Genomic DNA, 25,151 nt, shown 5'->3' with positions numbered 1-25,151 from the left:
TCTATCCCCCTCTCTGACTCTCTGTCTCTGTTAAAAAAAAAAAAAATAAATAAATAAATAAAATAAGTTGGGTTGAAGTGCTAAGAGAGGTAGTTACTGGGCACTTTTTCTGTGGAATTATATCAACCAGAAGATTTGGATTCTAGGCTTTGGCTTTACTACTAACCTGCTTGCTGGTTGACCTTTGCCAGGTCCTTTACTCTCTGAGGTTTGTTTTCCCGTTTGTATTATAAACACTGCGTTCTCCATTTTAGTCCCTCGGGATTATAGCAGTAGGAGAAGGAAATGAAAAACAATCAAAGCTCTTTAGAAAGCTGAACGCGCTGCACTAAGAGGAAGAAATTACACCATCACCTTCATTAGAACGTAGGGGCTGGAGCTGGGGTTTGGCCTATGGTGTCCCTTTCCAGAGCGCGTCTTCCTCCCCTCGGCCTGGGGGCGCCCGCTCACAAGGCCTCTCTATCCCATCGCTTTTCTCTATGGTTTTATCTCCCAGACCCGAAGGCGGGAGGGCGTGGTCAACACGCCTTTTCCGCTAGTTGCCCCCCTCTAGCCCACAGTCTCACTGCCCTGAGCCTCCCGTGCCGGCCGGCCGGCCGGGCGGACAGGCGGGCTCGCGGGGGGCGCGCAGGGGGCGGGGGGAGTTCCGGTTCCGGTTCTTTGTGCAGCTGCAGCAGCGGCTCTGGGGAAGATGGCGGCCCGGGCGGGATTCCAGTCTGTGGCTCCAAGCGGGGGCGCCGGGGCCTCAGGAGGGGCGGGCGCGGCGGCTGCTCTGGGCCCGGGCGGGACTCCGGGGCCTCCCGTGCGAATGGGCCCGGCGCCGGGTCAAGGGCTATACCGCTCCCCGATGCCCGGAGCGGCCTATCCGGTGAGTGGGGCAGGAGGAGGGGCGCGCGGGCCGGGGGCGGGGCCGAGAGGGGTCCTGGGAGTGAGAGCGATGGGGGAGAAGTAGGAAGGGCTCCCCTGGGAAGGATTTGGGCCCTGAGTGGGGGTGGGGGAGGCAGTGCAGAAGAAGGGAGAGGAGGCAGTTAGCATCTTCACCTGCTCTTACGGGCATTTTTGCCGTGGGGAGTCAGGGTATATAGAACTAGGGTGGATGAAGTGGGTCCAAGGTGGGGCAGATGAGGGCTGGGATGCAAAAGGGCTTGGGCAACTCCGGTGCCCACAGGAACCAGAAGGTAGCTGGCAAATTGAGGTCAGCTTTCAAGGAGATGGTAGCTGACAGTACTATCTGAGTAAATGTAGAATAGAGGAGATGTGCAATGTGTCAGACAAAAAGTAGACTAGGGAGAATTTGAGTATAATTTGATTCTTAGTTTTTGGGCTGTGTTCTCTTACGGAATCACTACTGGAGCAGAGGAAGCTCCAGTTGCCTGTATTTCAGAGAGGCAGAGGACTTCCTCCCATTGTGCTTCACTACCCCCAGCCTTGTTTCATTCAAAGAACTCAAAAATCCCTCACTTTTCCTTTCTTGGTGGGTTCGTAGGGGAAGCCATGACATCTCTGGGTTCTGTCTCCTCTGTAGAGACCAGGTATGCTGCCAGGCAGCCGAATGACACCTCAGGGACCTTCCATGGGACCCCCTGGCTATGGGGGGAACCCTTCAGTCCGACCTGGCCTGGCTCAGTCAGGGATGGACCAGTCCCGCAAGAGACCTGCTCCTCAGCAGATCCAGCAGGTCCAGCAGCAGGCGGTCCAAAATCGAAACCACAAGTAAGGTGACCCCAGGGAGGAGGGAGGGAAAAAGGGAGGGAGGGGGCCTGTGAGAACTCAGGTGGTGGGAATATCTGAACCAGTAAGTGATAGTGCTGTGTCAGCAGATAGTGCTTATTCTTGAGAATGCCTCATGTTGTTCGGAGGGTTGAGGAAATGTCTTTGATTTGAGAGAAGCTTTGCAGTCCTTTTGCTTTACTATAAATGGAGGTGCTGACAGCCTGTCTTCATGTTCTGGCTAGTTCCATCCCAACCTGATAATGGTATTTATTTTGAACAGTGCAAAGAAAAAGAAGATGGCTGATAAAATTCTACCTCAAAGGGTGAGTCCAGACTGTAGGTCTTGTTGAGGGTGTGATGAGTTTGAGAACAGAGATGCTCAGCTCTATATCCCCATGATATCTTTCTGTTTCTAAGATTCGTGAACTGGTACCAGAGTCCCAGGCCTATATGGATCTCTTGGCTTTTGAAAGGAAACTAGACCAGACTATTATGAGGAAACGGCTTGATATACAGGAGGCCTTGAAACGTCCCATCAAGGTAACACAGAAGTGCACTTAGGGAGAGAGCCAAAGGAAAGACTTGGGAACCTTCAGCAGGCTTAGGATGAGAAATCAAAGACAGCACAGCTCTCCTTTGCATTTAAATTACATCTTTCCCTTCTGCCTATGAACTGAGAATTACATTAGAAACATAAAAACAGAACAGCAAACAGGGAGGGGCTTTTGATATCTCATACCAGAAATATGTCCTATCCATGTTTTTGATACAAGTGCTCTGCCACCTTAAGAACCTGGCACCTTCCTTGACTTTGTTCACTTGGCATCTCAGTGTATACATTTGCACTCAGGCCAATGGCCTGTACTTAATGAAATCTCTGTCCATCCATCCTAGGGACTGGGTAGACTGTAAGCCATTCTGTTAGCATTAATTTTGGGGTTTGGGGAGACCCTGTCTTAAATATCAAACCACTGAAGCCCTACTATCGATTCTGTTTCTGCCCTCCCCAGCAAAAACGGAAGCTGCGAATTTTCATTTCTAACACTTTCAATCCGGCTAAGTCGGATGCTGAGGATGGCGAAGGGACGGTGGCTTCCTGGGAGCTTCGGGTAGAAGGACGGCTCCTGGAGGATGTGAGTTCAGGGTCCACTGTGGTCAGCATTTTAGGGTGGGAGCGGCTGGGAACAAGCAGTGTTGTCTGGTTGGCAGGAAGCCTCACGGGTGCTCACAGCTCCTGTTGGGAACAGCAGGGACAGGGTCACTGAATTCCCTGGGCTAAAAGACAATGGTTCTTTGTGTTAACTCCCACAGCTTGGCCCTCACTTGGTTTCATATCGAGAAGTTTATTGTCCTGGGATTTGATTTGTTATTTACCTTCCCCTTGATGCTGCTGGCCATTGAATTTAGCAGTATATGCAGATTATCCTGTTGGTGTGTGTGTCTTTGCTTTCAAATGAGTTTGCACTTAGGATTTGAGGCCCTGCTTTCCTCTCAGAGTTCTTTTTCTTATTTTCTTATTGATTTTAGAGGGAGAGGAAGAGAGAGAGAAACATCGATTTGTTGTTTCACTCATTTATGCATTCATTGGTTGACTCTTGTATGTGCCCTGACTAGGGACTGAACCCACAACCTTGGTGTATTGGGATGATGCTTTAACCAAATTAGTTACCTAACCAGGGTCTCTGAGTTCTTGAGATCCTTGATTCCAATTATGACATCTCCATCTTTCCAACTTTCATTGGAGACGTCTCACAGTTTAAGCGGAATAATTTCTCTGACAGGCCCTTGGTTGCTTCATGGGGAGGCTCAGCCAACAGGTGATAGCCCTAGCCCCCAAACTTCCCACCCCAGGAGCTCCTTGGGGACACTCACTTTTCTCTTACACCGTCTGGCTGGCTGTTTTTAACTGTTCACAGGCTAATGTGAATGCATTTTTGCAGAAGAACCAGGGCTCAGTGTCAGAGCCTCCTTCTCTATATAGGTCCAGTCCATGTGCTGGTGGTGTCATTCTATCCAAATAAAGCTGTTTTTGTTCTGGCTACTTGTTGCCTATGATTCATTTCCCCTCTAGAGTCAGACTTTTCTGTGTTTAGACTCGCTTTGTTATGTGCAGTGGTTTGGCTAACTTGCCTCATTTCCCTTGGGGAAATGAGGTGGATAAGTGCAAGTGACCCTATATACATGTTATAGGTGGTTTTTTCAGGGTTCTGTTGCTACTGTGACTTGTTTAATACCTATAGACACCTACCTTGCCATCTCCTAAGAAATATTCAAAAGACATTTTTGACATTTTTCCCATTGCTGTTGTGGGTTCCTTTTTTATGGAACTTTGTCTTGAGGAATTTCTTCTGGGTTTTCCTAACATGATCTTTTCTTTCTGTTCTCTAGTCAGCCTTGTCCAAATATGATGCCACCAAACAAAAGAGGAAGTTCTCTTCCTTTTTTAAATCCTTGGTGATCGAACTGGACAAAGACCTGTATGGGCCAGACAACCACCTGGTAGAAGTGAGTAGTTCTGCCCTCTCAGCTTTGATTCGATGACTGAAGGAAGGTGGACTTGGAGCCAATCTTGAATGTCTAGGGAGAGGGGGAGGTATAAAGACTTACTCCAGTTGTATGGTGCCACCATCCATTGTAGTTTGCACATTGACCTCCAGGTGGCACTAGCTGTTTAGTTTGTTTCACTTTGGACCCAAGAGTTCTTGGAGTCTGACTTGTGCCCCCCTTTTAATGTTACTATCCTGGTTGCTGTCCCCACTTTTAATAGAAATTCTAATGAAGGCCTCTTATACATGCCAGGCCATCTCAGCATCTTGCTTATTAATAATGGTAAGACATATATATCCATACACCATTCATACTTTTTCCTGGTAGCAGATGCTATAATTAATTAGAGGGGCTAATTGATAGGGTTCTAGTCTTTGCCATGGTTCCATTGTAGATCTGGGACTTCCTTTTGATCTCTGCTCTGTTTAGATTTACATTCTAAATCATCAAGAATCCATTATTATAATGCCTGAGTATGCAATGTTCTGAAAACCATGTTAGCGACAGTGTTCTTTGAGATATAGTCAAAACCAGAATGAGTCAGTCGAACATTCTAAGTTAACTTAACCTGCTCCTTTTTTTGCCAGTGTAGCCGCAGCCCCTTAACCTCAACCACTAAGAGACATGGGAAGGTCTTTACCATCTAATAAGGGAAGTAAGTCATAGAATCAATAGAAAATTGTAAATATATTTAACTTTATAGCAATAAAGCACTGTGGCTAAGAATGTGGACTGTAGAGTCACATATACCAGAGTTTAGATCACAGGTCCACTAATTACTGGCTGTTTGACCTTAGGCAAGTTACTTTATTATTCTTCTTTTTTATTTTTATTTTTATTAAGTGAGAGGCAGAGGTACTCCCACATGCACCACAACCGGGATCCACCTGGCAAGGCCCTGACCTGGCGATGCTTTGCCCATCTGGGGCTGCTGCTCTGTTGCTCAGCAACCGAGCTATTTTAGCGCCTGAGGCAAGGCCATAGAGCTATCCTCAGTGTCTGGGGCCAACTTTTGCTCGAACCATTCAAACCATGGCTGCAGGAGGGGAAGAGAGAAGGGTGGAGAGGGAGGGTGGAGAAGCAGATGATCGCTTCTCCTGTGCGCCCGGACTGGGAATCAAACCTGGGACTTTCACATGCTGGGCCAACACCATACCACTGAGCCAACCGGCCAGGGCCACTGCATTCTTCTAAGTATTAGTTTTCTCATCTGTGAAGTTGGTTTAATTGTACCTATCTGGTATAGATGTGGGAATTAATGAGATAATCCAAGTAATTGTCTTAGAAAACTCGCACATGTAATAAGTATTCAGTAAATGATAGTTATGTTATTTTACTATGCACATGTGTATTACCCATTGTGAGGATAAAATTATCACTGAGAATTCAGACTAATTTAAATGTGACCCTGCACAGTCAGAATTAAAAAGTTAATCTACTTAGATAATAATCCCAAAGCCATATGCAGTTAAAAAAAAACAAAAACAACTCTTATGGTATTGCTCTTTTCCAATAGCCTCAGTAATCAAAGTTGAATATTCAGTCTTTACAGAAGCTCTTCCCTCCCACCCCAGCTCTTCCTCTGGGAGAGCACCCCCTGACATCTTCCTCTCTGTAGTGGCACAGGACCGCCACTACCCAGGAGACGGATGGCTTCCAGGTAAAGCGGCCAGGCGATGTGAATGTACGATGTACTGTCCTGCTGATGCTGGATTACCAGGTATTTTGTGGTGATGTGAAGGGTCCAGCTTTCATAGCCATTAGCAATCTAACATTTAAAGGTATAAATTTAGTTGTAGGTAATTGCTTCCAGACTTTTAAGTTTCCTAAATAACAGGGGTAGGGTCTTAGTCATTTCTGAGTTTCTTCTAGTGTTTTTCTATGCCAGAGAAAACAGTACATTATTGCTTGTTGAACGACTTGAATGTATGGTCATGCTTCACACCCTAGGATGCATATAGCTCCAACTCCCTATCTTCATCTCTATATTCTTTGGTTCTCTGCAGCCTCCCCAGTTTAAATTAGACCCTCGCCTGGCTCGGCTCTTGGGCATCCACACCCAGACCCGTCCAGTGATCATTCAAGCACTGTGGCAATATATTAAGACACATAAGCTCCAGGACCCTCATGAACGAGAGTTTGTCATCTGTGACAAGTACCTCCAGCAGGTAAAAAAGTGACCTATTCTTTTGCTAGAGTCCACTGGAGCACTGGTTGTACCCAAAATGCCAACTTTTTACCTGCTTTCCCTCTTTTCCACAGATCTTTGAGTCTCAACGTATGAAGTTTTCAGAGATCCCCCAACGGCTCCACGCCTTGCTTATGCCACCTGAGCCCATCATCATTAATCATGTCATCAGGTAAGCATGTGCATGAGAGGTGTAGTGTACTGGAGCTGGCTTGTACCAGCTTGCACAAGCCAACTATCAAATTTTCAGGAATTTTGCAAGCAGATTGTTAAACGTAGCTGTTATATAAACTTATAATTTAATACATTATGTTAAATATGAGGGTAATATGTACTTAAAAGTTTATTTCCTAATTACTTTATTAGTCTATGTTTTTGAGATTACATCTATTGTGTATGATAGAAATTCTATATAATGTGTAACTGCACATCTCTTTTCAACTCCGTAACAGTGATGTAATGTTGGTAGCTTCAAATAAACCATGTTGGGAATATTTAAACCACAGAAATTGGCAAATGTTACAAATCAGGGCTTTTATCCTCTTTGGAGAATCAATTTTTAGACATTTACCAGCCCATCACTGATGGGCTGCCATCTCTTTTCTGGAAGGTAGGACATTCCAGTCTGAGACTTCAACTCCATTACCTCCATCTGCTTTTCTGTTCAGAAGATGGATGAGCAAGGCCTCCCTAAGCAGGCATATAGCATGAAGGAAGGCACTTCCTCCTCGCAGCATGTGTCTGTGGTTGGATATCTCTTGACCTTCTTTTCTTTACTGTATATTAATTCCAATAAAGGCTTTCCTTTCTTTAGACCATGAACCATCTCTTCAGTCAGTAGTAACTCCTATAACCTATACCTTGAGTTAATAGAAGTTGGTCTGTTCTATATTCCTGTGCTTAAAGTTAAGGCATTTTTTATTTTGTGTGGTGTATGTTTAGTTCAAATTTATTTTTAGGGTCAGTTTTAGTTTAACAGTAAGAAAGATACTGTAGTAGTGGTTTTCTTTGGAGAGGGAGAAACTTTCCACTGGATTATCTTTTTTTGACGCCCTTGGACCAACAGAGCTATCCTCAGCGCCCTGGTCGACACTTGAACCAGTCGAGCCACTGGCTGTAAGAGGGGCAGAGGGAGGGCTGGAGAAGCAGACGGTTGCTTCTCCTGTGTGCCCTGATTGGGGATCGAACCTGGGACATCTACATGCCGGGTCGGTGCTTTACCCACTGAGCCAACCAGCCAGGGCCTGTATTATCGTTTGTATTGGTTCACTTTTTTTTTTTTTTTTTTTTGTATTTTTCTGAAGCTGGAAACGAGGAGAGACAGTCAGACAGACTCCGGCATGCGCCTGACCGGGATCCACCTAGCACGCCCACCAGGGGGCGACGCTCTGCCCACCAGGGGGCGATGCTCTACCCCTCCGGGGCGTCGCTCTGCCGCGACCAGAGACACTCTAGTGCCTGGGGCAGAGGCCAAGGAGCCATCCCCAGCGCCCGGGCCATCTTTGCTCCAATGGAGCCTTGGCTGCGGGAGGGGAAGAGAGAGACAGAGAGGAAGGAGGGGAGGAGGTAGAGAAGCAAATGGGCGCTTCTCCTGTGTGCCCTGGCCGGGAATCGAACCCAGGTCCCCCGCACGCCAGGCCGACGCTCTACCGCTGAGCCAACCGGCCAGGGCCTTGCTTCACTTTTTTTTTTAAAGATTTTATTTATTGCCTGACCTGGTATAGTAGATAGTAGACAGTATCTACTATGGTGGCATAGTAGATAAAGTGTTGACCTGGAATGCTGAGGTCACTGATTTGAAACCCCAGGCTTCCCAGGTCAGGGCACATACAAGAAGCAACTATGAGTGAATGCTTCCCGTTTCTCCTGCGTTTCTCTTTCTCTTTCCTCTCTCTAAAATTTAGCACTAAATAAAATCTAAAAAATTTTTATTTATTTATTTATTGCTTGACCAGGCAGTGGCACAGTGGGTAGAGCTCTGGCTTTGGATGCTAAGGACCCAGGTTCAAAACCCCAGGGTCGCCAGCTTGAGCATGGGCTCATCTGGCTTGAGTGCAGCATCGCCGGCTTGAGCACAGGATTATAGAGATGGCCCCATGTTCGCTGGCTTGAGCCCAAAGGTCTCTGGCTTGAAGCCTAATGTCATTGGGTTGAGCAAGGGGTCACTGGCTCAGCTGAAGCCCTTTGGTCAAGGCACACATGAGAAAACAATCAATGAACAACTAAAGTGCCACAACAGTAAGTTGATGCTTCTTATCTCTGTCCTTTCCTGCCTGTCTGTCTCTCCTTCTCTCTCTCCAAAAAACAAAAAAGTATTTATTAATTTTACAGAGTGGAGACGCGAGAAGTATCAACTCACAGTTGCTTCACTTGTTATTCCTTGCTTGTTTGACGTATGTACCTTGAACTGGGCAAGCCCAGGGTTTCCAACAGCAACCTCACATTCCAGGTCAGTGCTCTAAGCACTGCACCACTACAGGCCAGACACTGTACTGGTTGAATTTTCACCATTGATTTTTTTAAAATTAATTTTATTGAGGTCTATATACAATAAATTGCACCCATTTAAAGTATAGTGTGATGATGTTTGGCAAAGGTATATACCTTGTAGCTACTAACACGAGAAAGGTACAGAACATTTCTGTCTCACCCAAAAGGAGTTGTGCAATCCACTTCTTTCCCTTCATTCTTGAGCCATTTTTTGACCCAGTGAAATTAGGTCTTAGGGGACAAGCCCTTTACCAGTCCCCTTTGATTTCCTCACCAGTGTTGACCCAAATGATCAGAAAAAGACGGCTTGTTATGACATTGATGTGGAAGTGGATGATACCTTGAAGACCCAGATGAATTCTTTTCTGCTGTCTACAGCCAGCCAGCAGGAGATTGCTACTCTAGACAACAAGGTAGGGCCTCTGCCCTGGGTAGTTTGGGTGTCCCAGCCCTCTATCACAGCTTCCAGGCTGTCTTTTGATTCTTGGTATTCATTCAGAATATATTGGCATCCAGTATATGCCAGGCATAGTACTTGGTGCTAGTTGGAGCCAGACATACATGAGTTCTAATTCTGGCTACAGTTGTATACCATTTTCTTTTTTTTCTTTGGTTGATTTTACAGAGCACGGCTAGAAGTGAGGAGTATAGTTGCTTCACTTTAGTTCATTGCTTGCTTATTGTATGTTGCCTTGACCAAGCCCAAGGTTTCAAACTGGCGACCTCAGCATTCCAGGTTGACATTCTACCTCACTGCGCCACCACAGGCCAGGCTGGCTATACCTTTTCATTTTAGAGAGGAGAGAGAGGGGGAGAGAGAAGGGGGGAGGAGCTGGAAGCATCAACTCCCATATGTGCCTTGACCAGGCAAGCCCAGGGTTTCGAACCGGCGACCTCAGCATTTCCAGGTCAACGCTTTATCCACTGCGCCACCACAGGTCAGGCTACCTTTTAATATCTTTGAGCCTTAGTTTCTGATCTGTGAAATAAAAACTATATTTATAAGTTTGCTGTGAGGATTAAATGAGACAGTACATGTACAGGCATTTGTGTAGCACATAAAAACAAATGATAATTTCTGCTACTGTTGTTCTTATTACTATATTTAACATTATTAAACATAGTCCCTATAAGTAAAGCCAGAAAGAGGAGAACAGGGAGGCTTCCCTGGGAGAGTTGATGCCCCAACTAAATCTTTTTTTTTTTTTTTTTTGCCCCAACTAAATCTTGAAGGCCAGAGTGGGAGTTAACAAAGGAGGAGAAATGAGAGTGGTGCTTAGGGGCATGGGAAGCAGAGGACATTCCAGAAAGGGAATAGGGTGTGTAAAGGTCCAAAGATGAGCCTGGCATGTTCAAGAAGTACAAGTCATTTAGTGTGCTAGATATAACACAGGGGCCCTAGGATGAGATGTTTTGGGAAAGGAAACTGGATAGGAAAGGATCCTAAATCATGAAGAAGTTTTGATGCAGGGAATACCTATTAATCCTTTGTCCTGAAGGCTGGAAAGGTTTGGTGCTGTTTGCAATGGAAGGCAGGAAGGTGGAGAGTAGATTTTTTTTTTAATTTTTATTTTATTTATTCATTTTAGAGCAGAGAGAGAGAGGGAGAAAGAAAAAGAGAGAGAAGAGAGAGATAGGGGGGAGGAGCTAGAAGCATCAACTCCCATATGTGCCTTGACCAGGCAAGCCCAGGGTTTCAAACCGGCGACCTCAGCATTTCCAGGTTGACGCTTTATCCACTGCGCCACCACAGGTCAGGCGGAAGGTGGAGAGTAGATTTTAAGAGGGGTGGATTTGGAGGCAGGAAGCCCAGTTAGGAGACTGGTGCGGTAATCCATATGAGGTGTTGGACAGCCTGAATAAACTAAGAGTACTGACAGCGAGGGTGAGAATGAGTAGATGGATTTGAGATATGTCAAAGTGGAATGGAAGAGATTGGACTCTGTTTAGATGGGGCTGGTAAGGTGAAGTGTGAGGGAGAAGGAAGCTTTAGGATGATTTCCAGGCTTCTAGTTTGGGTAGGTATAATATTCACTCAGACTGGGAACAGGAGAAGCAGCAAGTGTCAGAGGAAAGGAAGTGGATTTAGTTTTAGAGAGTTTAAGGTCCATGGAGATGGCAGTAGTTGGACTGGTTGGGTTTTAGGAAATGGACTCTGGTTTGTAGATTGAGAACTCATTACCCTGTTAATTGTAATGGAAGACATACCAGGAGATGAAATTGCCAGGAAGTGAATGGAGAATGAGAAGAGGGCAGAGAAAAAAACACACGGACCTTAGCTTTTGAGACATCTGTGCTGTGGATTAAGTATTCACCATGTAGCTTCACCCAGACTGGACACTGGAGACTAACAGTGTTAGTTCTAAGTTCTCTCATGCTGGGTATATAGAGTCACAATACAAACTACCTCCTGAAAGAAAGCCAGGTGCCAGAGCAGTTGGAGCTCTAGGCAGTGGTGTCCTTTCTAGGCAGCACTCTGTGCATAGGTTGGGAGTGGCACAGGGAGAGGTCACCATTGTCTTCCATTTAACTTTGCATTTCCCCAGTTTGAAAATTATATGCGCTTCCTCTTCCTTTCAGATCCATGAGACAATAGAAACTATCAATCAGCTGAAGACCCAGCGGGAGTTCATGCTGAGCTTTGCCAGAGACCCTCAGGGTTTCATTAATGACTGGCTTCAGTCCCAGTGCCGGGACCTCAAGGTAAAAATACTTAGGAAAAGGGCAAAGAGACTTAGTTTAGTGAGGCACATGTTTGCTTTAATTCTGTGACATCTGATAGAAAAGTCAGAGGCTTGAGGGACCAGATTATCTTTAGCACATTCTAGGGACCATTTTACAATTAAGTGGGGGAAATATAAGTAGAACCATCAAGTGTTCATCCAGTACTTTGCTGTCACTATGCACCATATTTTAGGGAATATGCAGTGGAAAATTTGATCTCTGCTTCAAAGCAGCATGAATTCAGTTTTGGGAAACTAGGCTAATATGATTTAAAATGTAATAAATTATATCAGACATTAGAACTCACCAGTATCAATAAGGTAATTAAAAGGAGAAGGGAGATCAATGAGGTTCAAGTAGTCGGGGCAGGCTTCATGGAATTTTTGGGATTCAAGGTGTTTCCCAGAGAGGGTAGCATCAGATGCTCAGGGAGGAAGGTAGGAATGCATACAGAATATGTGAAATGTACTCTTAGTTCTTGCCTATCCTGTGGTGACTGTGACTACAATTGTAGAGGCTGAGCAGAGGAACAAGGGACCAAGAGTGCCATAAAGGATCCCTGAACCAGGCAATGACTTATTGAGAGCAGGGGGTGACTTTGGGTGTTACATTAATTAGTTTGCTAGGACTGCCATAGAGAAGCACCACAAACTGGGTGCTGTAAACACTGGAATTTATTGTTTCTCAGTTCTGGAGCCTAAGTTTGAAATTAAATGGTGTCTGCAGGGGTTGCTTCCACCAGAGGGTTGTGAGGGGGGGTCAGTTCCAGGCCTCCCTCCTAACTTGTAGCCTCAGGCATTCCTTGGTTTGCAGATGGTGTTCTCCATTTGTCTTCACTTCATCTTCCCTCTGTGCATGTCTGTCTCTGTGTCCAAATTTCCCCTTTTTATAAGGATACAAGTTATATTGGATTAGGCCCACCCTAATGACCTCATCTTAACTTGATCATCTGCAGAGACCCTATTTCCAAATAAAGTCACATTTACAGGTACTAGGGGGTTAGGATTTCTACATCTTTTGGGGGAATACAATTCAATCCATAACAGGTGTGAAGGAAGGAAACAAGTCTATCCCTTTCTCTCTGCCCCCTGCCATCTCCCTCAGACCATGACCGATGTAGTGGGTAACCCAGAGGAAGAGCGCCGAGCTGAGTTCTACTTCCAGCCTTGGGCTCAGGAGGCCGTGTGCCGATACTTCTACTCCAAGGTAGGTGCCTGGGCTGCACAGGGAAAACTGACAACACGCAGGGGGTCTGCACTCCTGGTGGGTGTCAGTGGTACTAGCTACCAACTCCTGGTTTGTCTCATCTTCCACTATTTTTTTCTTAGGTGCAGCAGAGACGACAAGAATTAGAGCAAGCCCTGGGAATCCGAAATACATAGGGCCTCTCCCACAGCCCTGATTTGGCTGCACCGATTCTTTATTTGGGCCCTGTGCTGCCTGCCTCATAGCACCTGCCTTGGTCTTGCTTGGGGCCTTCCAGGGGATGCTGTTGGTTCAAGGACAACACCAGAAGGAAGAGGGTCTCACATTTCTGTCTTACAAGACATCTATTACCCTCTTCTCCCACCCCATCACTTCCCCTCCCACCCCCAGCTTCCCTTTGCCCCACAAAGTTCCCATGTGCCTCTACCCTCCCCTGGTCTACATAGGATCTCTAGATAGTATTAGAGAGAGAACTTGTAGTGGTAATCAGTGCATTGAATGGATTGGGCCTAAGGCCAGATAGTCTTCAAGGGGACCAGCAACACTGATCCTGCCCTTCAGAGACCCAGGAGTTGGGAGTCTCAGCCCTTTCTCCAAGACTCAGGCCTGGGGGCACTCTATAAGCTAGTTGATCTTGGCTCTCCTGATAACAATCCGATTTCCTTCCTTCCCTCCACAGGTTTGGAGCAAACTCCCTTCACTTGTTGCCCTCTAGTACTAAAGGACCCTGGCTCTTGGGCTCCACTGAGCACCAGGTCAGTCTGCAGCCCTCTGGATTGGCCTGCTGCCTCAGTGCTACTCTTACTCCCTCGTAGGGGGTTCATATCAGTATTGGAATTTGTTAACAACTGCTCCCTCCCAGCATACTACTTGTAGCTGCTCTTTTTAGGATTCCCTCTTATCTGTCCCAGGGTATTTGAGTGAGGAATCTTGCCTTTTCCTGTCAGAGGCCCAGGGATCTAACCTGGGGTACTGGCATTGTTAGCAGAGGCTGCTGCTTCCTGCTATTGCTTAGAGGTGTGATTCATTCATTCACTCTACCCTGCCTCCCCCTCCCTTCATGGAGAAACAGGCCTAAAATCAAACGGGTAAAAGCCCTGGGCCATCCCTGTCTTCCTATCCCTTGTCTGCTCTGTTGACACCCACTGGTGACTTCTAGGGCACTGAGGAGTGAAAGCGCCTAGGGCTGGAGAATAGCTGAATTGGGTTTGTGACTCCTCCTCCTCCCTGCCTCACAGGATTGTGACTCCCCAGCCCCGCCCCTAAAGCTTCAGACCCCTCAGGTAGCAGCAGGACCTTGATCTTGGCCCCTTGGAACTGAGATGGTTGTGCATCTTTCCATGAGAGCCTCAGATTCTTCTTCCAGGTTGTATTACTGAGTTAGCATATCCCAGGCTCGCAGACTCAACACAGTAGGGTGGGAGACAGCTGGGCACAGAGGGGGAATTCCCTTCAGCATGGGCTCTAAACCCACAGAACTGACAAGGCCCCTGCTTCCCCACCCCCTCCTCAGGCTCCTGCGAGCACATCCCCCAGCCCGGTATCCCTGCCTATTCCACACTGGGGACAGCAGAATTTTCTCCCTGTCTCCCCCTTCCTGCTTTACCCCACCCCTCCCCTGAAAGCTTCTCAGTGACACTGGACAACCTCTGTTCTTGGGGCTGGAACCATGAAAAGGAAGCTCAGCACTCCTACGCAGTGTCCCTGTTGAAGATAACTTTTTATTAACCGAATTGTTTTTTTTTCATGGACCAAATTTTTTTTTTTTTGTACTGTCCCCTTATCAATGTCACCCAGTTTTAATAAAAGAATCTTCTGAAGGATGGGTTCCCCTACCTACTGAGGGAAAGCTCTTCAAACTCTTTCCAGTGCCATTAGCCATGCTTATGGTGTTTGTTCATTTTACTTGACAACTATTTGTGGAGTACCTGCTATATGCCAGCTGTGGTGCTAGGTGCTGGGGAAATGGTGAAAGACATTTCTACCCTGGGAACCTCAGGTCTTCACCTTAGAGTTCTGTCAGCCTTAGTTATTCAAGCAGGCCAGAGGTGGTGGGATTATTGAGTCTCATCACTGCCTCCAGCTCCCCTGTTTGAAAGGTACTAACAAGACAGTGGCACTACCGCCATCTCCTTTGTCATTTTGAGCTCCCAGGGCTTGAGTGTGGTGCTGGCTTGAGTTTACTGTCCTTCATGCCTGTGATCCTTTAGGCTTGGTGAACTTGAGCTTCCTCCAAAGGCATTCAACTTCTCAGGATTCCTATCTAGATCCAGGCCAGGGCCTGCACAGCAAAAACCATTTTTCTCTGTGCCTACCATTTTTTAAGGTTCCACTGAAGATTTCAGTTATGTTTTTTACAGAGAGAGAGAGGGATAGACAGGGACAGACAGGAACAGAGAGATGAGAAGCATCAATCATTAGTTTTTCATTGCGCATTGCAACACTTTATTGATTGCTTTCTCATATGTGCCTTGACCACAGGCCTTCAACAGACCGAGTAACCCCTTGCTCTAGCCAGTGATGTTGGGTCCAAGCTAGTGAACTTTTGCTCAAACCAGATGAGCCTGCGCTCAAGCTGGTGACCTTGGGGTCTCGAACCTGGGTCCTCGGCATCCCAGTCCGACGTTCTATCTACTGCGCCACCGCCTGGTCAGGCTGAAGATTTCAGTTCTTAAAACCAGCATGGAAGTTCTTGCTGTGTTGTCATCCTCACAATCCCTTATTGACAGAGTGGGAGGATTTTGCTCAGGATTGATATTCCCATTAGCAGGGCAGTTCCCATCTAGTGGCTCATTACTTTCTTCTTTTGTGCCATTATCTAGCGTGGTTCTACTCAAGGGGGGATGAATGCAACTGCATTTCAAAGCTGTAGTGAAAAGATTATCCTTTGCCTCCATGCATGGGAACATTTATGTACTGTCTGTCTGCACTCAGACCCACCAGGATCAAAACACTTGCCAATCTGGAACTTAGGGGGTGTATCACACTTGAGAAGGGAAAGCAGAAGAATGCGGGTGATAACTTGGAGTGGAAAAAATTGATGTCAAGGACATTGGAATGGCATCTGTTTTTACCCAGGCTAATTACATGTGTAATGAATAACTGATGAACCCTTATTAATTTCAAGCAAATCTACAGATAACTTCCTATGACAAGCCAATTCTGGATCTCTGCACTTTTTTTTTTTTTTTTTTTTTGCAAGAGGGACAGGGGGCAAGGGAGAGAGATGAGAAGCAACAAATCATAGTTGCAGCACCTTAGTTGTTCACTGATTGCTTTCTCATATGTGCCTTGACCAGGAGGGCTCCAGCCTAGCCAGTGACCTTTGGGCTCAAGCCAGCAACATCGGGTTTTGAACCTGGCTCCTCAGAGTCCCAGGCCAATGTTCTATCCAGTGCACCGCCAACAGGTCAGGCGACTTTATTATATAAACGGACAAATTCTTTGTTTCCACGCTAAAAATTATTGTAGGGGCATAATAGATGGAATCATTTGGGGGAAAACAAAGGAGTTATTTAATGCATAAGTATCCATTCTTTGGGGTTCCAATTATCTGTTAGGACAAGCATTCTTTCTCTGCCATCACCCATAATCAGTGCTCCCAGCTGGTGGCACGGCACTGGTGATTTTGTCTCAGTGCCAGTGCAATACTGGAGTGATTTTTGGAGGCTGGCTCTGTAGTAGGTACAACTCTTAAGGGGAACAACTGATTTCATGTGTGTTCTATGGGAACTGGCCAAGGAAGGAGGATATGGGTGGGGGTGGGGGGCTTATCCTGGGCAGTCCTTAGAACTTAGAAAACCATTGCTCTTGACCTCGTGCCCACTTACCCTTACCCAGTGGTTGCACACAGACTCCCCTCTGGCCCAGTGCTTATCACTGTTGCCGGCCAGCAGCAGCCCCAGGGATTGGAAACACCCACTCAGCAGTCTGCCAGGCCAGGAGGTCAGCAGTGAGTACACAGTGGTCTCTGTCCTCTAGGCCAAGGTGCACAGACAGCTGGGATGTTAGAGCCCTTTGCCTCACTCCAGCCTAGAAACCAGAGCTCCCCCTCTTAGTTAAGCAGATGGTTGTGGGCAATGACAGAGCCCTGAACTGCTGAAAGAGCTGCTTCCACTCCCCTTTGCTCCAAAATCACACACCCCACTTTCAGTTTCTGTTACAGCATCTCAGACCAAGCTGCCCAGATGTCATGTCTACTGATTTTGCCTTCTTTCTTCTTTTTGGCTTCTGCAAACTAGCCACCTGAGGGAGTCCATAGTGTGGTACTTTACAAAATCCCAAGAAAGAACTGAATGATGCTGAAAGCTCTCAAGGACAGTGAATACTTTGGTCACCTTCCTTCTTTCCTGTCTTCTTCCTCAAGCCCAGAATCTGCAAAAGATAACTGTGCACATCAAAGCCTCTCACTTTAACCTTTATCAGCCTCCCTTTCTGGAAGTCATTCAGGTGGAGATCTTTGAGGTGAGAAGAGACCCACTCACCACAGATGACTACTGTGGATAACCAAGATGACCTCTCTCAGGGCTCGCGGTGTCTCTTATCCTTGGGCTGTGCTGTCCCCCAAACAGGCTTTTACCTCTTATGTGGTCTTAGCTTTAAAAGTGGGGCCACAGCCCTGCAGTGCAGCTAGTGTGGGTGGGGCCAGTGACACATGGTACTTGTCAGTGCTAGAGGACAAAACTAGAGCAGTTTTGGGGGGCCTGGCAGGAAGCTATGCAAGGCATAAACCTTGGAAAAAGAAGGCATTCCTGTATCTGCTACTAGGGCTACATACAATTTATTCCAGTGCTGGGAGACAGAGGGGAATGAGGAGGGCTAGTCATTTGCTCCTTATCTGGGCTATTTTTTGGCAGACCTCAAAATGAGACCATTGCAGGGGGGTAGGAGGTCCTGGGCTGGGGCCAAGGGAAGAAGCCTGCCAGCACCGTCAGCTGGCAAACCTCAGGAAAAGTAGGGTCTGTGCTCATTCCTGTTCCCCACCTGTCTCTATTCTTTCTCCCCTTTCCTGGCTCTGCCAGACTGTCTCCCTGGGCACCCGCCTCCTCACCCACCCGTGGAGGGCGGGGCTTGGCTGCACCCACGTGTGGCGGAGTTATAGGCTCCTAGCGAGCAGAGGAGCTGGGGACTGTGGAACCAGTTGGCTCAGACAGAAAAAACGGCACCATGGCCAGCAAGAAAGTCTGCATTGTAGGCTCTGGCAACTGGTAAGTGGCTCTGTCAAGGGGTATGGGGAGGAAGGGTGGGTCCTCCAAGTACACAGGGGCCTAGGTGGGCAGGAGGCAGACAGTGGGTAGGATATACCCTCTGGTTCCTCTTCCACCCCTGGTGCTCTTCTGTGCCTACCCCCATAGGACAGATGGTGCCCAAACTTCTACCAGCCCCTGCCTGTCCCTGCACCTGTACCTGTTCGTCACAGGAAGGGAGCCCCCTGCACGCTCTGCTTGAAAAAGCTGCTTGGGCTTGGGGGTGGCGGTGACAAAGAAGGTGGCTAGTAAATAATCTAGTGGGTTGCTGTGACATCCTGAGGTGGAACACTGTCCCCTCCCCTGCCACCATTCTTCCCTCACGCCCCAATCCTCCACTTTCTATGTCCCCCCCTCTTCCCATCAGGGGCTCAGCCATCGCCAAGATTGTGGGTGGCAATACAGTCCAGCTGGCACGCTTTGACCCAAGGGTGACTATGTGGGTGTTTGAGGAAGACGTCGGGGGCAGAAAGCTGACAGAGATCATCAACACACAGCATGAGAATGTCAAATATCTGCCAGGGCACAAGCTTCCCCCTAACGTGGTGAGCCCCAACACCCTACAAGGAGGGCAGAGGGAGGGCATTTCAGGCGCCATCTGGATTTGGGAAGTGTCTCAGGAAGGCTGCTCTGTGCACAGGGAACTCCTATGCACAGCCCCCAAACTGCTTTCTGGGCACTTTCTGGAACTGAGGAGAATGTGAATGTACCCCCACCCCATTTATGGGTTCCCAAGCTTTTAAGAGAAAATAAGGAAGTTGAAGTTGGTTTCTGTGGCAACCAAAGACAGGTTCTCTGGCTCCCAGACCTGGGGTTCAGGTAGTGCCTGCTTCAGGCTCTAACCCTGTTACTCATTCACTGGGTTATTAGCAGACTTGGACACTGTTCCTTGGACTTAAGGTATTTGGACAGACCCATGTGGCTCACTCCACATAGCAGAAACACTGGTGCTCTCCCTTCCCAGTTAGGGGCCCTAAGGATCAGGGTGATGAAATTACTTGGCCTCTTCCTCCTGCCAAACTCAGGCCTCCTTTAGCCTCTAACTGTTGCATAGCCAAAGGGTAGGAGGGTGAAGCAAGGAGGTTTCCAGGAGTCAAGAGCCCACGAAAGCTGGAGCTGAGAGGGAATGATGGCAAAGGGGAAGGAAGAATGTCTTATTCCTCTAGATTCAGCCCTTCCAGATTCAATCTCTAAACTGGCATTTCTTTTCCCTCACAAGCCTCACTCTTTGGCTTTTAGGTCTTTTATTATTATTATTATTATTAATTGATTTTTGAGAAGGGAGGGAGAGAGAGAGGAAGGAAGAAAGAGAGAGAAAGGTGGGATAGGAATAGATAGTAGTTGCTTCTAGTATGTGCCTTGACCAGGGAAGCTGAGGGTTTTGAACCAGCAACTTCAGCATTCCAGGTCATTGCTTTATCGACTGCACCACCACAGGTCAGGCGGCTTTTAGATCTTCTGAATGGGGTTTCATAGGGAGTAGGGGAAGTCTGTCAGACCCATGAACACTGGTTCACCTCACAGGTGGCTGTCCCAGATGTGGTCCAGGCTGCAGAGGATGCTGACATCTTGATCTTTGTGGTGCCCCATCAGTTCATCGGCAAGATCTGTAATCAGCTCAAGGGCCATCTGAAGGCAGACACCATTGGAATATCTCTTATTAAGGTGCCACGGACACCATGTGGATGGGGGTGCAGCTGTTACGAGGCTTAGGGTGGGTGATGTGGAGAAAGAGAAAGTGATAAAATCAGGCCAAGAGTTGTCTGGAAGGAGGAAAGGAGTTGGCATTGAGGAGGCTTGAGTAACAGGCAGATGCTGGGGACTGTTGGGAAGGAGAGGATGATTTAGGAGCAGACAAGGGATTGGTTTGGAGGCAGATATCTTGGGGAGTTTAGGAGGTATAGAAGGGATGACTGAGGATATGAGAAGCAGGCTGGTTTGAGGAATATGAGAGAAGGTGGTTTGGAGCAGTAGCTGGAATGGAAGCTGTTTGGGGAACTTGGGAATGGGTGGTTTAGGAATGTGGAAGAGATACACTACCTTGGAGAAGTAGGTTGATTTGAGGGTATGTGTAAGGAGAGTTTCCAGAAGATTTCTTTTCATATGCCACCTAACCTCCTTGCAACAAGCTTTGGCTAGACTGGAATGGGACAGGATCTTTGGGGAGGGGCAGTGATAAACAGCAGATTTGGAAAAGGCAAGATTTCTGGGTGGGAAGCCCTCAGTTGGGCAGAAAGGGCACCTGGCCTGAGCTCCATCCTATGCCTAGGGTGTAGACGAGGGCCCCAATGGGCTGAAGCTCATCTCTGAAGTGATTGGGGAGCAGCTTGGCATCTCCATGAGTGTGCTGATGGGGGCCAACATTGCCAACGAGGTGGCTGAAGAGAAGTTTTGTGAGGCAACCATTGGTGAGAGCCCTTCCACAGCCCACATACATAATGCAGCTCCAGTTACATCTCCTCCCAATAGTGTCCCTCCCCCCAGCCCATTTGGCCATCTTCTCCCCATAAGGCAGACAAAGGAACAAGACCCAAGCATTAGAAGTGAGGGAGGGCTGGGATACCCCAGGGAAAGGGTTGCAGGTCCTGTTTAGGGCAAGTATGTGAAGAAGAATCAAGAGTCTCCCCTTAAAGCCTTGCCCCTTCCCACTTTAGGCTGCAAGGACCAGGCCCAGGGAAAGCTTCTGAAAGAGCTGATGCAGACACTCAATTTCCGCATCACGGTGGTGCAAGAGGTGGACACAGTAGAGATCTGTGGGGCCTTAAAGGTGAGAGGGGTGTAGAGGCAGCTAGGGTGTGGGGAGAAGGTCCTTAAAGAGGGCCTGGCTTAGCTATATAAGGTCACTGGTACTCCAGGCTCTCACTCACAGGCACTGCTGTCATTCCCCATCAAATCCCACACACATAGGAAGAACTGCAAAAGCAAAGCCAAGGTCATTTAGGCCTGCTGATTATTCACCACAAGAGCCCGGACCCCCGTCTTCCTTTCTCCCTATAGCCTCTGTGGGATATCCTATCCCTGGCTCCAGGGGGTGGTCCAAGGGAAAGAGAAGATGCCCTGGAGGAATACCCAGGCTAATGGGAGACGAGATGTCCAGAACATCCAGACAAATTTATGGTCAGAACTCTGGATCCTAGACAGAGCTGTGGATATTAGGGATAGTCATGGATGGGAGGGCCAATTAGACGATTGGTTTTCAGTAAATGTCCTCAAGTATGAAGTATGGAGCAGAGCTGGGGAGCCAGGAAGCATAAATAACCCCAGGCGAGAAGGGAATATAGGAAGTGGGAAAACCAAGAGATGAAAATAGTTGAGAAGCCACTCACTAATCTTCACTTATTTAGTGGGCATATCATGGCTGATGGAAGAAGCACGAGGCAAGTGATGAGGACTCCCAAGTGGGGCCTGCAGGAGGACATCCTTTCTTACCTGTGACCTCTATTCTCTAAAGAATATAGTGGCCGTGGGGGCTGGCTTCTGCGATGGGCTGGGCTTTGGCGACAACACCAAGGCAGCAGTGATCCGACTTGGGCTTATGGAGATGATTGCCTTCGCCAAGCTCTTCTGCAGGGGCGCTGTGTCCCCTGCTGTCTTCTTGGAGAGCTGTGGTGTTGCTGACCTCATCACTACCTGCTACGGAGGACGAAACCGCAAGGTGGCCGAGGCCTTTGCCCGCACAGGAAAGGTGGGCCCCGGGGAGAATGGAGAATGGAGGGTGGGCCCTATAGGTGTCAAGGTAGAGGAACCGGGCATGAACAAACAATAAGTTTGTTGTAAATATTCCTAGCCTCTCTTTCCTCCTAAGACCTTCCACCTCTCACCTGAGCCCCAGACTCTCCACCTCACATTAACAATCCTCCTCTCCTATTTCTATCCACCCATCCTGTTTTCTTCACAGTCCATTGAGCAGCTGGAGAAAGAGATGCTGAATGGGCAGAAGCTGCAGGGGCCCCAAACAGCCCGGGAGCTACACAGCATCCTCCAACAAAAGGGCCTGGTGGATAAGTAAGTGTCTGCCACAACCCCACTGGGAACCACAGCCACACTGGTGGAGGGAACCACAGCCAGAAGTGTTCTTCTTAGTCTTCATCTTCCTGAACCTTCCTCAATCTGTGAAGTGGGCAGAGAGGGAAATGTTAACAGACAGAGACAAGACCATGGAGAGAGTATGGTATGCCCACTGTCCCCCAGCTAGTTCATGGTCTTTGAACTTCCAGTCTAATTATCTTTATACCACATTGTTTCCCTCTGTGCAGCCTCTCTCAATCCTTTCCTCACCCCCTGCTTTGGGGGTTGGAGCTCTGGTGCAGCAGGAATAAGCTCACCTGATTGTCCCACTTCTCTGTCCATCACCCACAGCCTAAGCTGCTTCCCCAAAGCCAACTCTTTGTCCCTGAATGCTGTCCTGGTGAGACAGAGGGGGTGATGGGCTGATTAGACTCTGTTGACCTGAGAAAGAATCCTGGAAACAGGGTCAGAAAATCAGCTCATGGCTGGTCAGGGTAAAGCCTCCTGCTAAAGCAAGAAGCCTGGGCAAGAGGATGAAGCAGAAACTGGCATTTATTGAACACCTTCATAGAATACACAATCACTTCACTACTTTGTTATATTGGCCTCATTTTACAGTTGATGATACTGAGGCTTACAGAGGTCAAGTGGCTTGCCCACTTGGAACAAAACAATTCCAGGGAATCATGCTGGCAAATTCACTATGATAGGAAGCAAACCAATTAACAATCTGACCCTGAAACCCAAAGCTAGGAAGTTCAAATTCTCAGCGACTAGAAATTGAGAGCCAGAATCTGCCTGAACTCAAAGATAGGACAGTAAGGGAGTGGAGGGGATGGGGAATGGAGGTAGGGGACATACAAGGAGGCTAAGCTAGGTCTCTCCTCCTCCATTCTAGGTTCCCCCTGTTCATGGCTGTGTACAAGATATGCTATGAGAGCCAGCCAGTGGGTGAATTCGTCCGCTGCCTGCAGAATCATCCAGAACATAAGTGAGCAGGGCTATGGCTCAGGCCAGGAAGCTTCTTTACCCCAGTGGAGAGAGGCAGAAGTGTGGGTACCTGGCAACCAGGATCTCCTCACAGGGCAACGTTGTCTTAGCTATTCACTGGAGAACAGGAGGCTATGGGGCTCAGCAACCTGTCTGGAGTTCCTGAACCACCAAAAGGCCTGCAGCCCTTGCCACATCTTGCCAGAAATGAAGATGCTTTGTCCCTCTCCAGATGTGGGGCTTTCTCTGTCCTCTGGGAAACCCCAGTGCTTCCTATTTGGGTGTGTGTGGTGGGGAAGAGGGTGGAGGGAGAGGAAGGTAAGGCAATGGCTGCCCACTGCTGCCTCACACAGAACAGAAATCCTGTTCCCAAGCCCAGCTAAGTGGCTAAAGAACTATCTCAGCCACTAGAGAGATAGGCAAGGGCTGTCAGGGAGGCATCTGGGCTTTTGAGCTGACACAGGGACTCCTTTGTTTTGTCTAACCTTTGCCAGCCCCACACACAGCATCAACGGATCTCAGTGTTTGTTAACAAAATACAAAGATCTCAACCCCCTTCTAGCTTCTCCTAGCAACATCTGTGTCCTCAGAAACCTCTGGTCATTCCCTTTCCCTTCCCCAGACTGCCCTGGCACCAGAGTTGTTACCACACTGGCATCTCTGGCCCTGGGGCTGTCCTTTTCCCCATGCACTTCCTGGTTCCTAGTTCTTTGCCAGCTCTGCCCCACTGTGCATGACCTTTCCAAGTCTACCCTCCCTCTCCCCACCAGCACTCTCTTTGGGGAGCAGGAACTTAATCTGCTGACAGAGCTATACCTTTTCATAGCAGGCTCAGATCACTCTGCTCCATGTGACCTTTGTATTTGTCCTGCCTGCCTTCTCTGGAGCTCCAGTGGCAAGGGAGGTTCCAGCTGGATCCTTCCTCCTGGTATCTCCCCAGGACATCCTAGGCCCCACCAATTCCTTCCCCCAAACCCTGTACCTATTTCTCATCTGCCTCCAGAGAAGCTGCAGCTACCATCACCTGTATCTAGAGGCCAGGGGCCAAAGAGAGGCCCAAAGGCTGATCAGGTAGGGAAGGTGAACAGGTTCCCATATTGGTGGGTCCTGACATTCCAAAGCCAACTCTCTTCTGTCATCTGCCTTCTCACAAAGTATATATATATATCAAGAGCTTGGAAGCTCAAGGAGAAAAAAAATGAAAACCACCCTACCCCATAGAGTGGCGATTTTCAACCTTTTTCATTGCATGGCACACGTAAACTAATTAATAAAATTCTGCTGTACACCAAAAAATACATATTTTGCCAATCTGACGAAATAAATAAGTATACTGGATGGCTATTGTGCAGGCTGTTGTCATTTTTTATTTAACAGTCTAAGGGAAAAGAAATCAGTGCCCCTGACTAAATAGTCAGGTATCGCATGTTTTAAAAATTCTGTGGCACAACGGTTGAAAATCACTGCCCTAGGTTAAGAGATGAACAAGAAGGGGAGGAGGGAGAGGAGCCTGCTTTGCCCTGGCCTTGCTCCAGGATGAGGTGGCAGCAAGGAATGTCACAGGTCAGCAGCCTAGGCTCCTGTCTATAAATAGTCCCTGAGGGCCTAAGAGACTCCTACCTTTCAGCAAAGGGTCTCAGCTTCCTGTGTGGCAGCACCTGGCACACTTTGGTTCTGGCCAGTATTATGTTAACCCTCCCTTATTCCCAGCCTAACGAGGGAAGCAGGCTCCTCTCTGCGTCTAGCCTTTGAGAATTCACTTTCTTTCCAGTGAAGGGTAGAGCTACCCGAATCAGGCATCGGTAGCAAGGGGCACAGTCACCCCAGATTTGGCTAGGCCCGGTTACTGCACCAACTGAAAACAGGAGGTTAAAATGGGGGCAGAAAAGCCTGACCCGTGGTGGATAAAGCTTCGACCTGTTACGCTGAGGTCTTCCATTCAAAACCCTGGGCTGGCCTGGTTTTATTGGAGTTAATGCTTTCTGCTCCTCCCCCTCTTCTATCTCCTCTCTAAAATGAATAAATCTTTTTTTAAAAAG

At 47.8% G+C, this 25,151-nt stretch overlaps 2 protein-coding genes across 2 annotated transcripts; both read left to right on the top strand.

Annotated features, from left to right (window-relative positions):
• The first annotated feature begins 560 nt into the window (after nucleotides 1–560).
• Nucleotides 561–14,691, top strand: SMARCD1 (SWI/SNF related, matrix associated, actin dependent regulator of chromatin, subfamily d, member 1). Its single transcript, XM_066257876.1, has 13 exons — nucleotides 561–868; nucleotides 1,526–1,713; nucleotides 1,994–2,036; nucleotides 2,131–2,253; nucleotides 2,724–2,846; nucleotides 4,102–4,218; nucleotides 5,879–5,980; nucleotides 6,267–6,428; nucleotides 6,523–6,620; nucleotides 9,216–9,351; nucleotides 11,519–11,641; nucleotides 12,767–12,868; nucleotides 12,991–14,691. The coding sequence occupies exons 1-13, from the start codon at nucleotides 692–694 to the stop codon at nucleotides 13,042–13,044; spliced, it is 1,548 nt and encodes a 515-aa protein (XP_066113973.1). The 5' UTR covers nucleotides 561–691; the 3' UTR covers nucleotides 13,045–14,691.
• A 3,232-nt stretch (nucleotides 14,692–17,923) lies between these two features.
• Nucleotides 17,924–24,456, top strand: GPD1 (glycerol-3-phosphate dehydrogenase 1). The gene is made up of 8 exons (XM_066257877.1): nucleotides 17,924–18,075; nucleotides 18,482–18,659; nucleotides 19,639–19,779; nucleotides 20,384–20,522; nucleotides 20,769–20,881; nucleotides 21,566–21,799; nucleotides 22,013–22,119; nucleotides 23,021–24,456. Exons 1-8 carry the CDS (start codon nucleotides 18,035–18,037, stop codon nucleotides 23,115–23,117), a joined length of 1,050 nt encoding a protein of 349 aa, XP_066113974.1. The 5' UTR covers nucleotides 17,924–18,034; the 3' UTR covers nucleotides 23,118–24,456.
• The last annotated feature ends 695 nt before the right edge of the window (nucleotides 24,457–25,151 follow it).

Source organism: Saccopteryx bilineata, chromosome 2 (genome assembly GCF_036850765.1).
Source record: "Saccopteryx bilineata isolate mSacBil1 chromosome 2, mSacBil1_pri_phased_curated, whole genome shotgun sequence".
Lineage (NCBI taxonomy): Eukaryota > Metazoa > Chordata > Mammalia > Chiroptera > Emballonuridae > Saccopteryx > Saccopteryx bilineata.
Note: the sequence above shows the minus strand (reverse complement) of the source record. Positions and strands in the feature narration are given on the sequence as shown.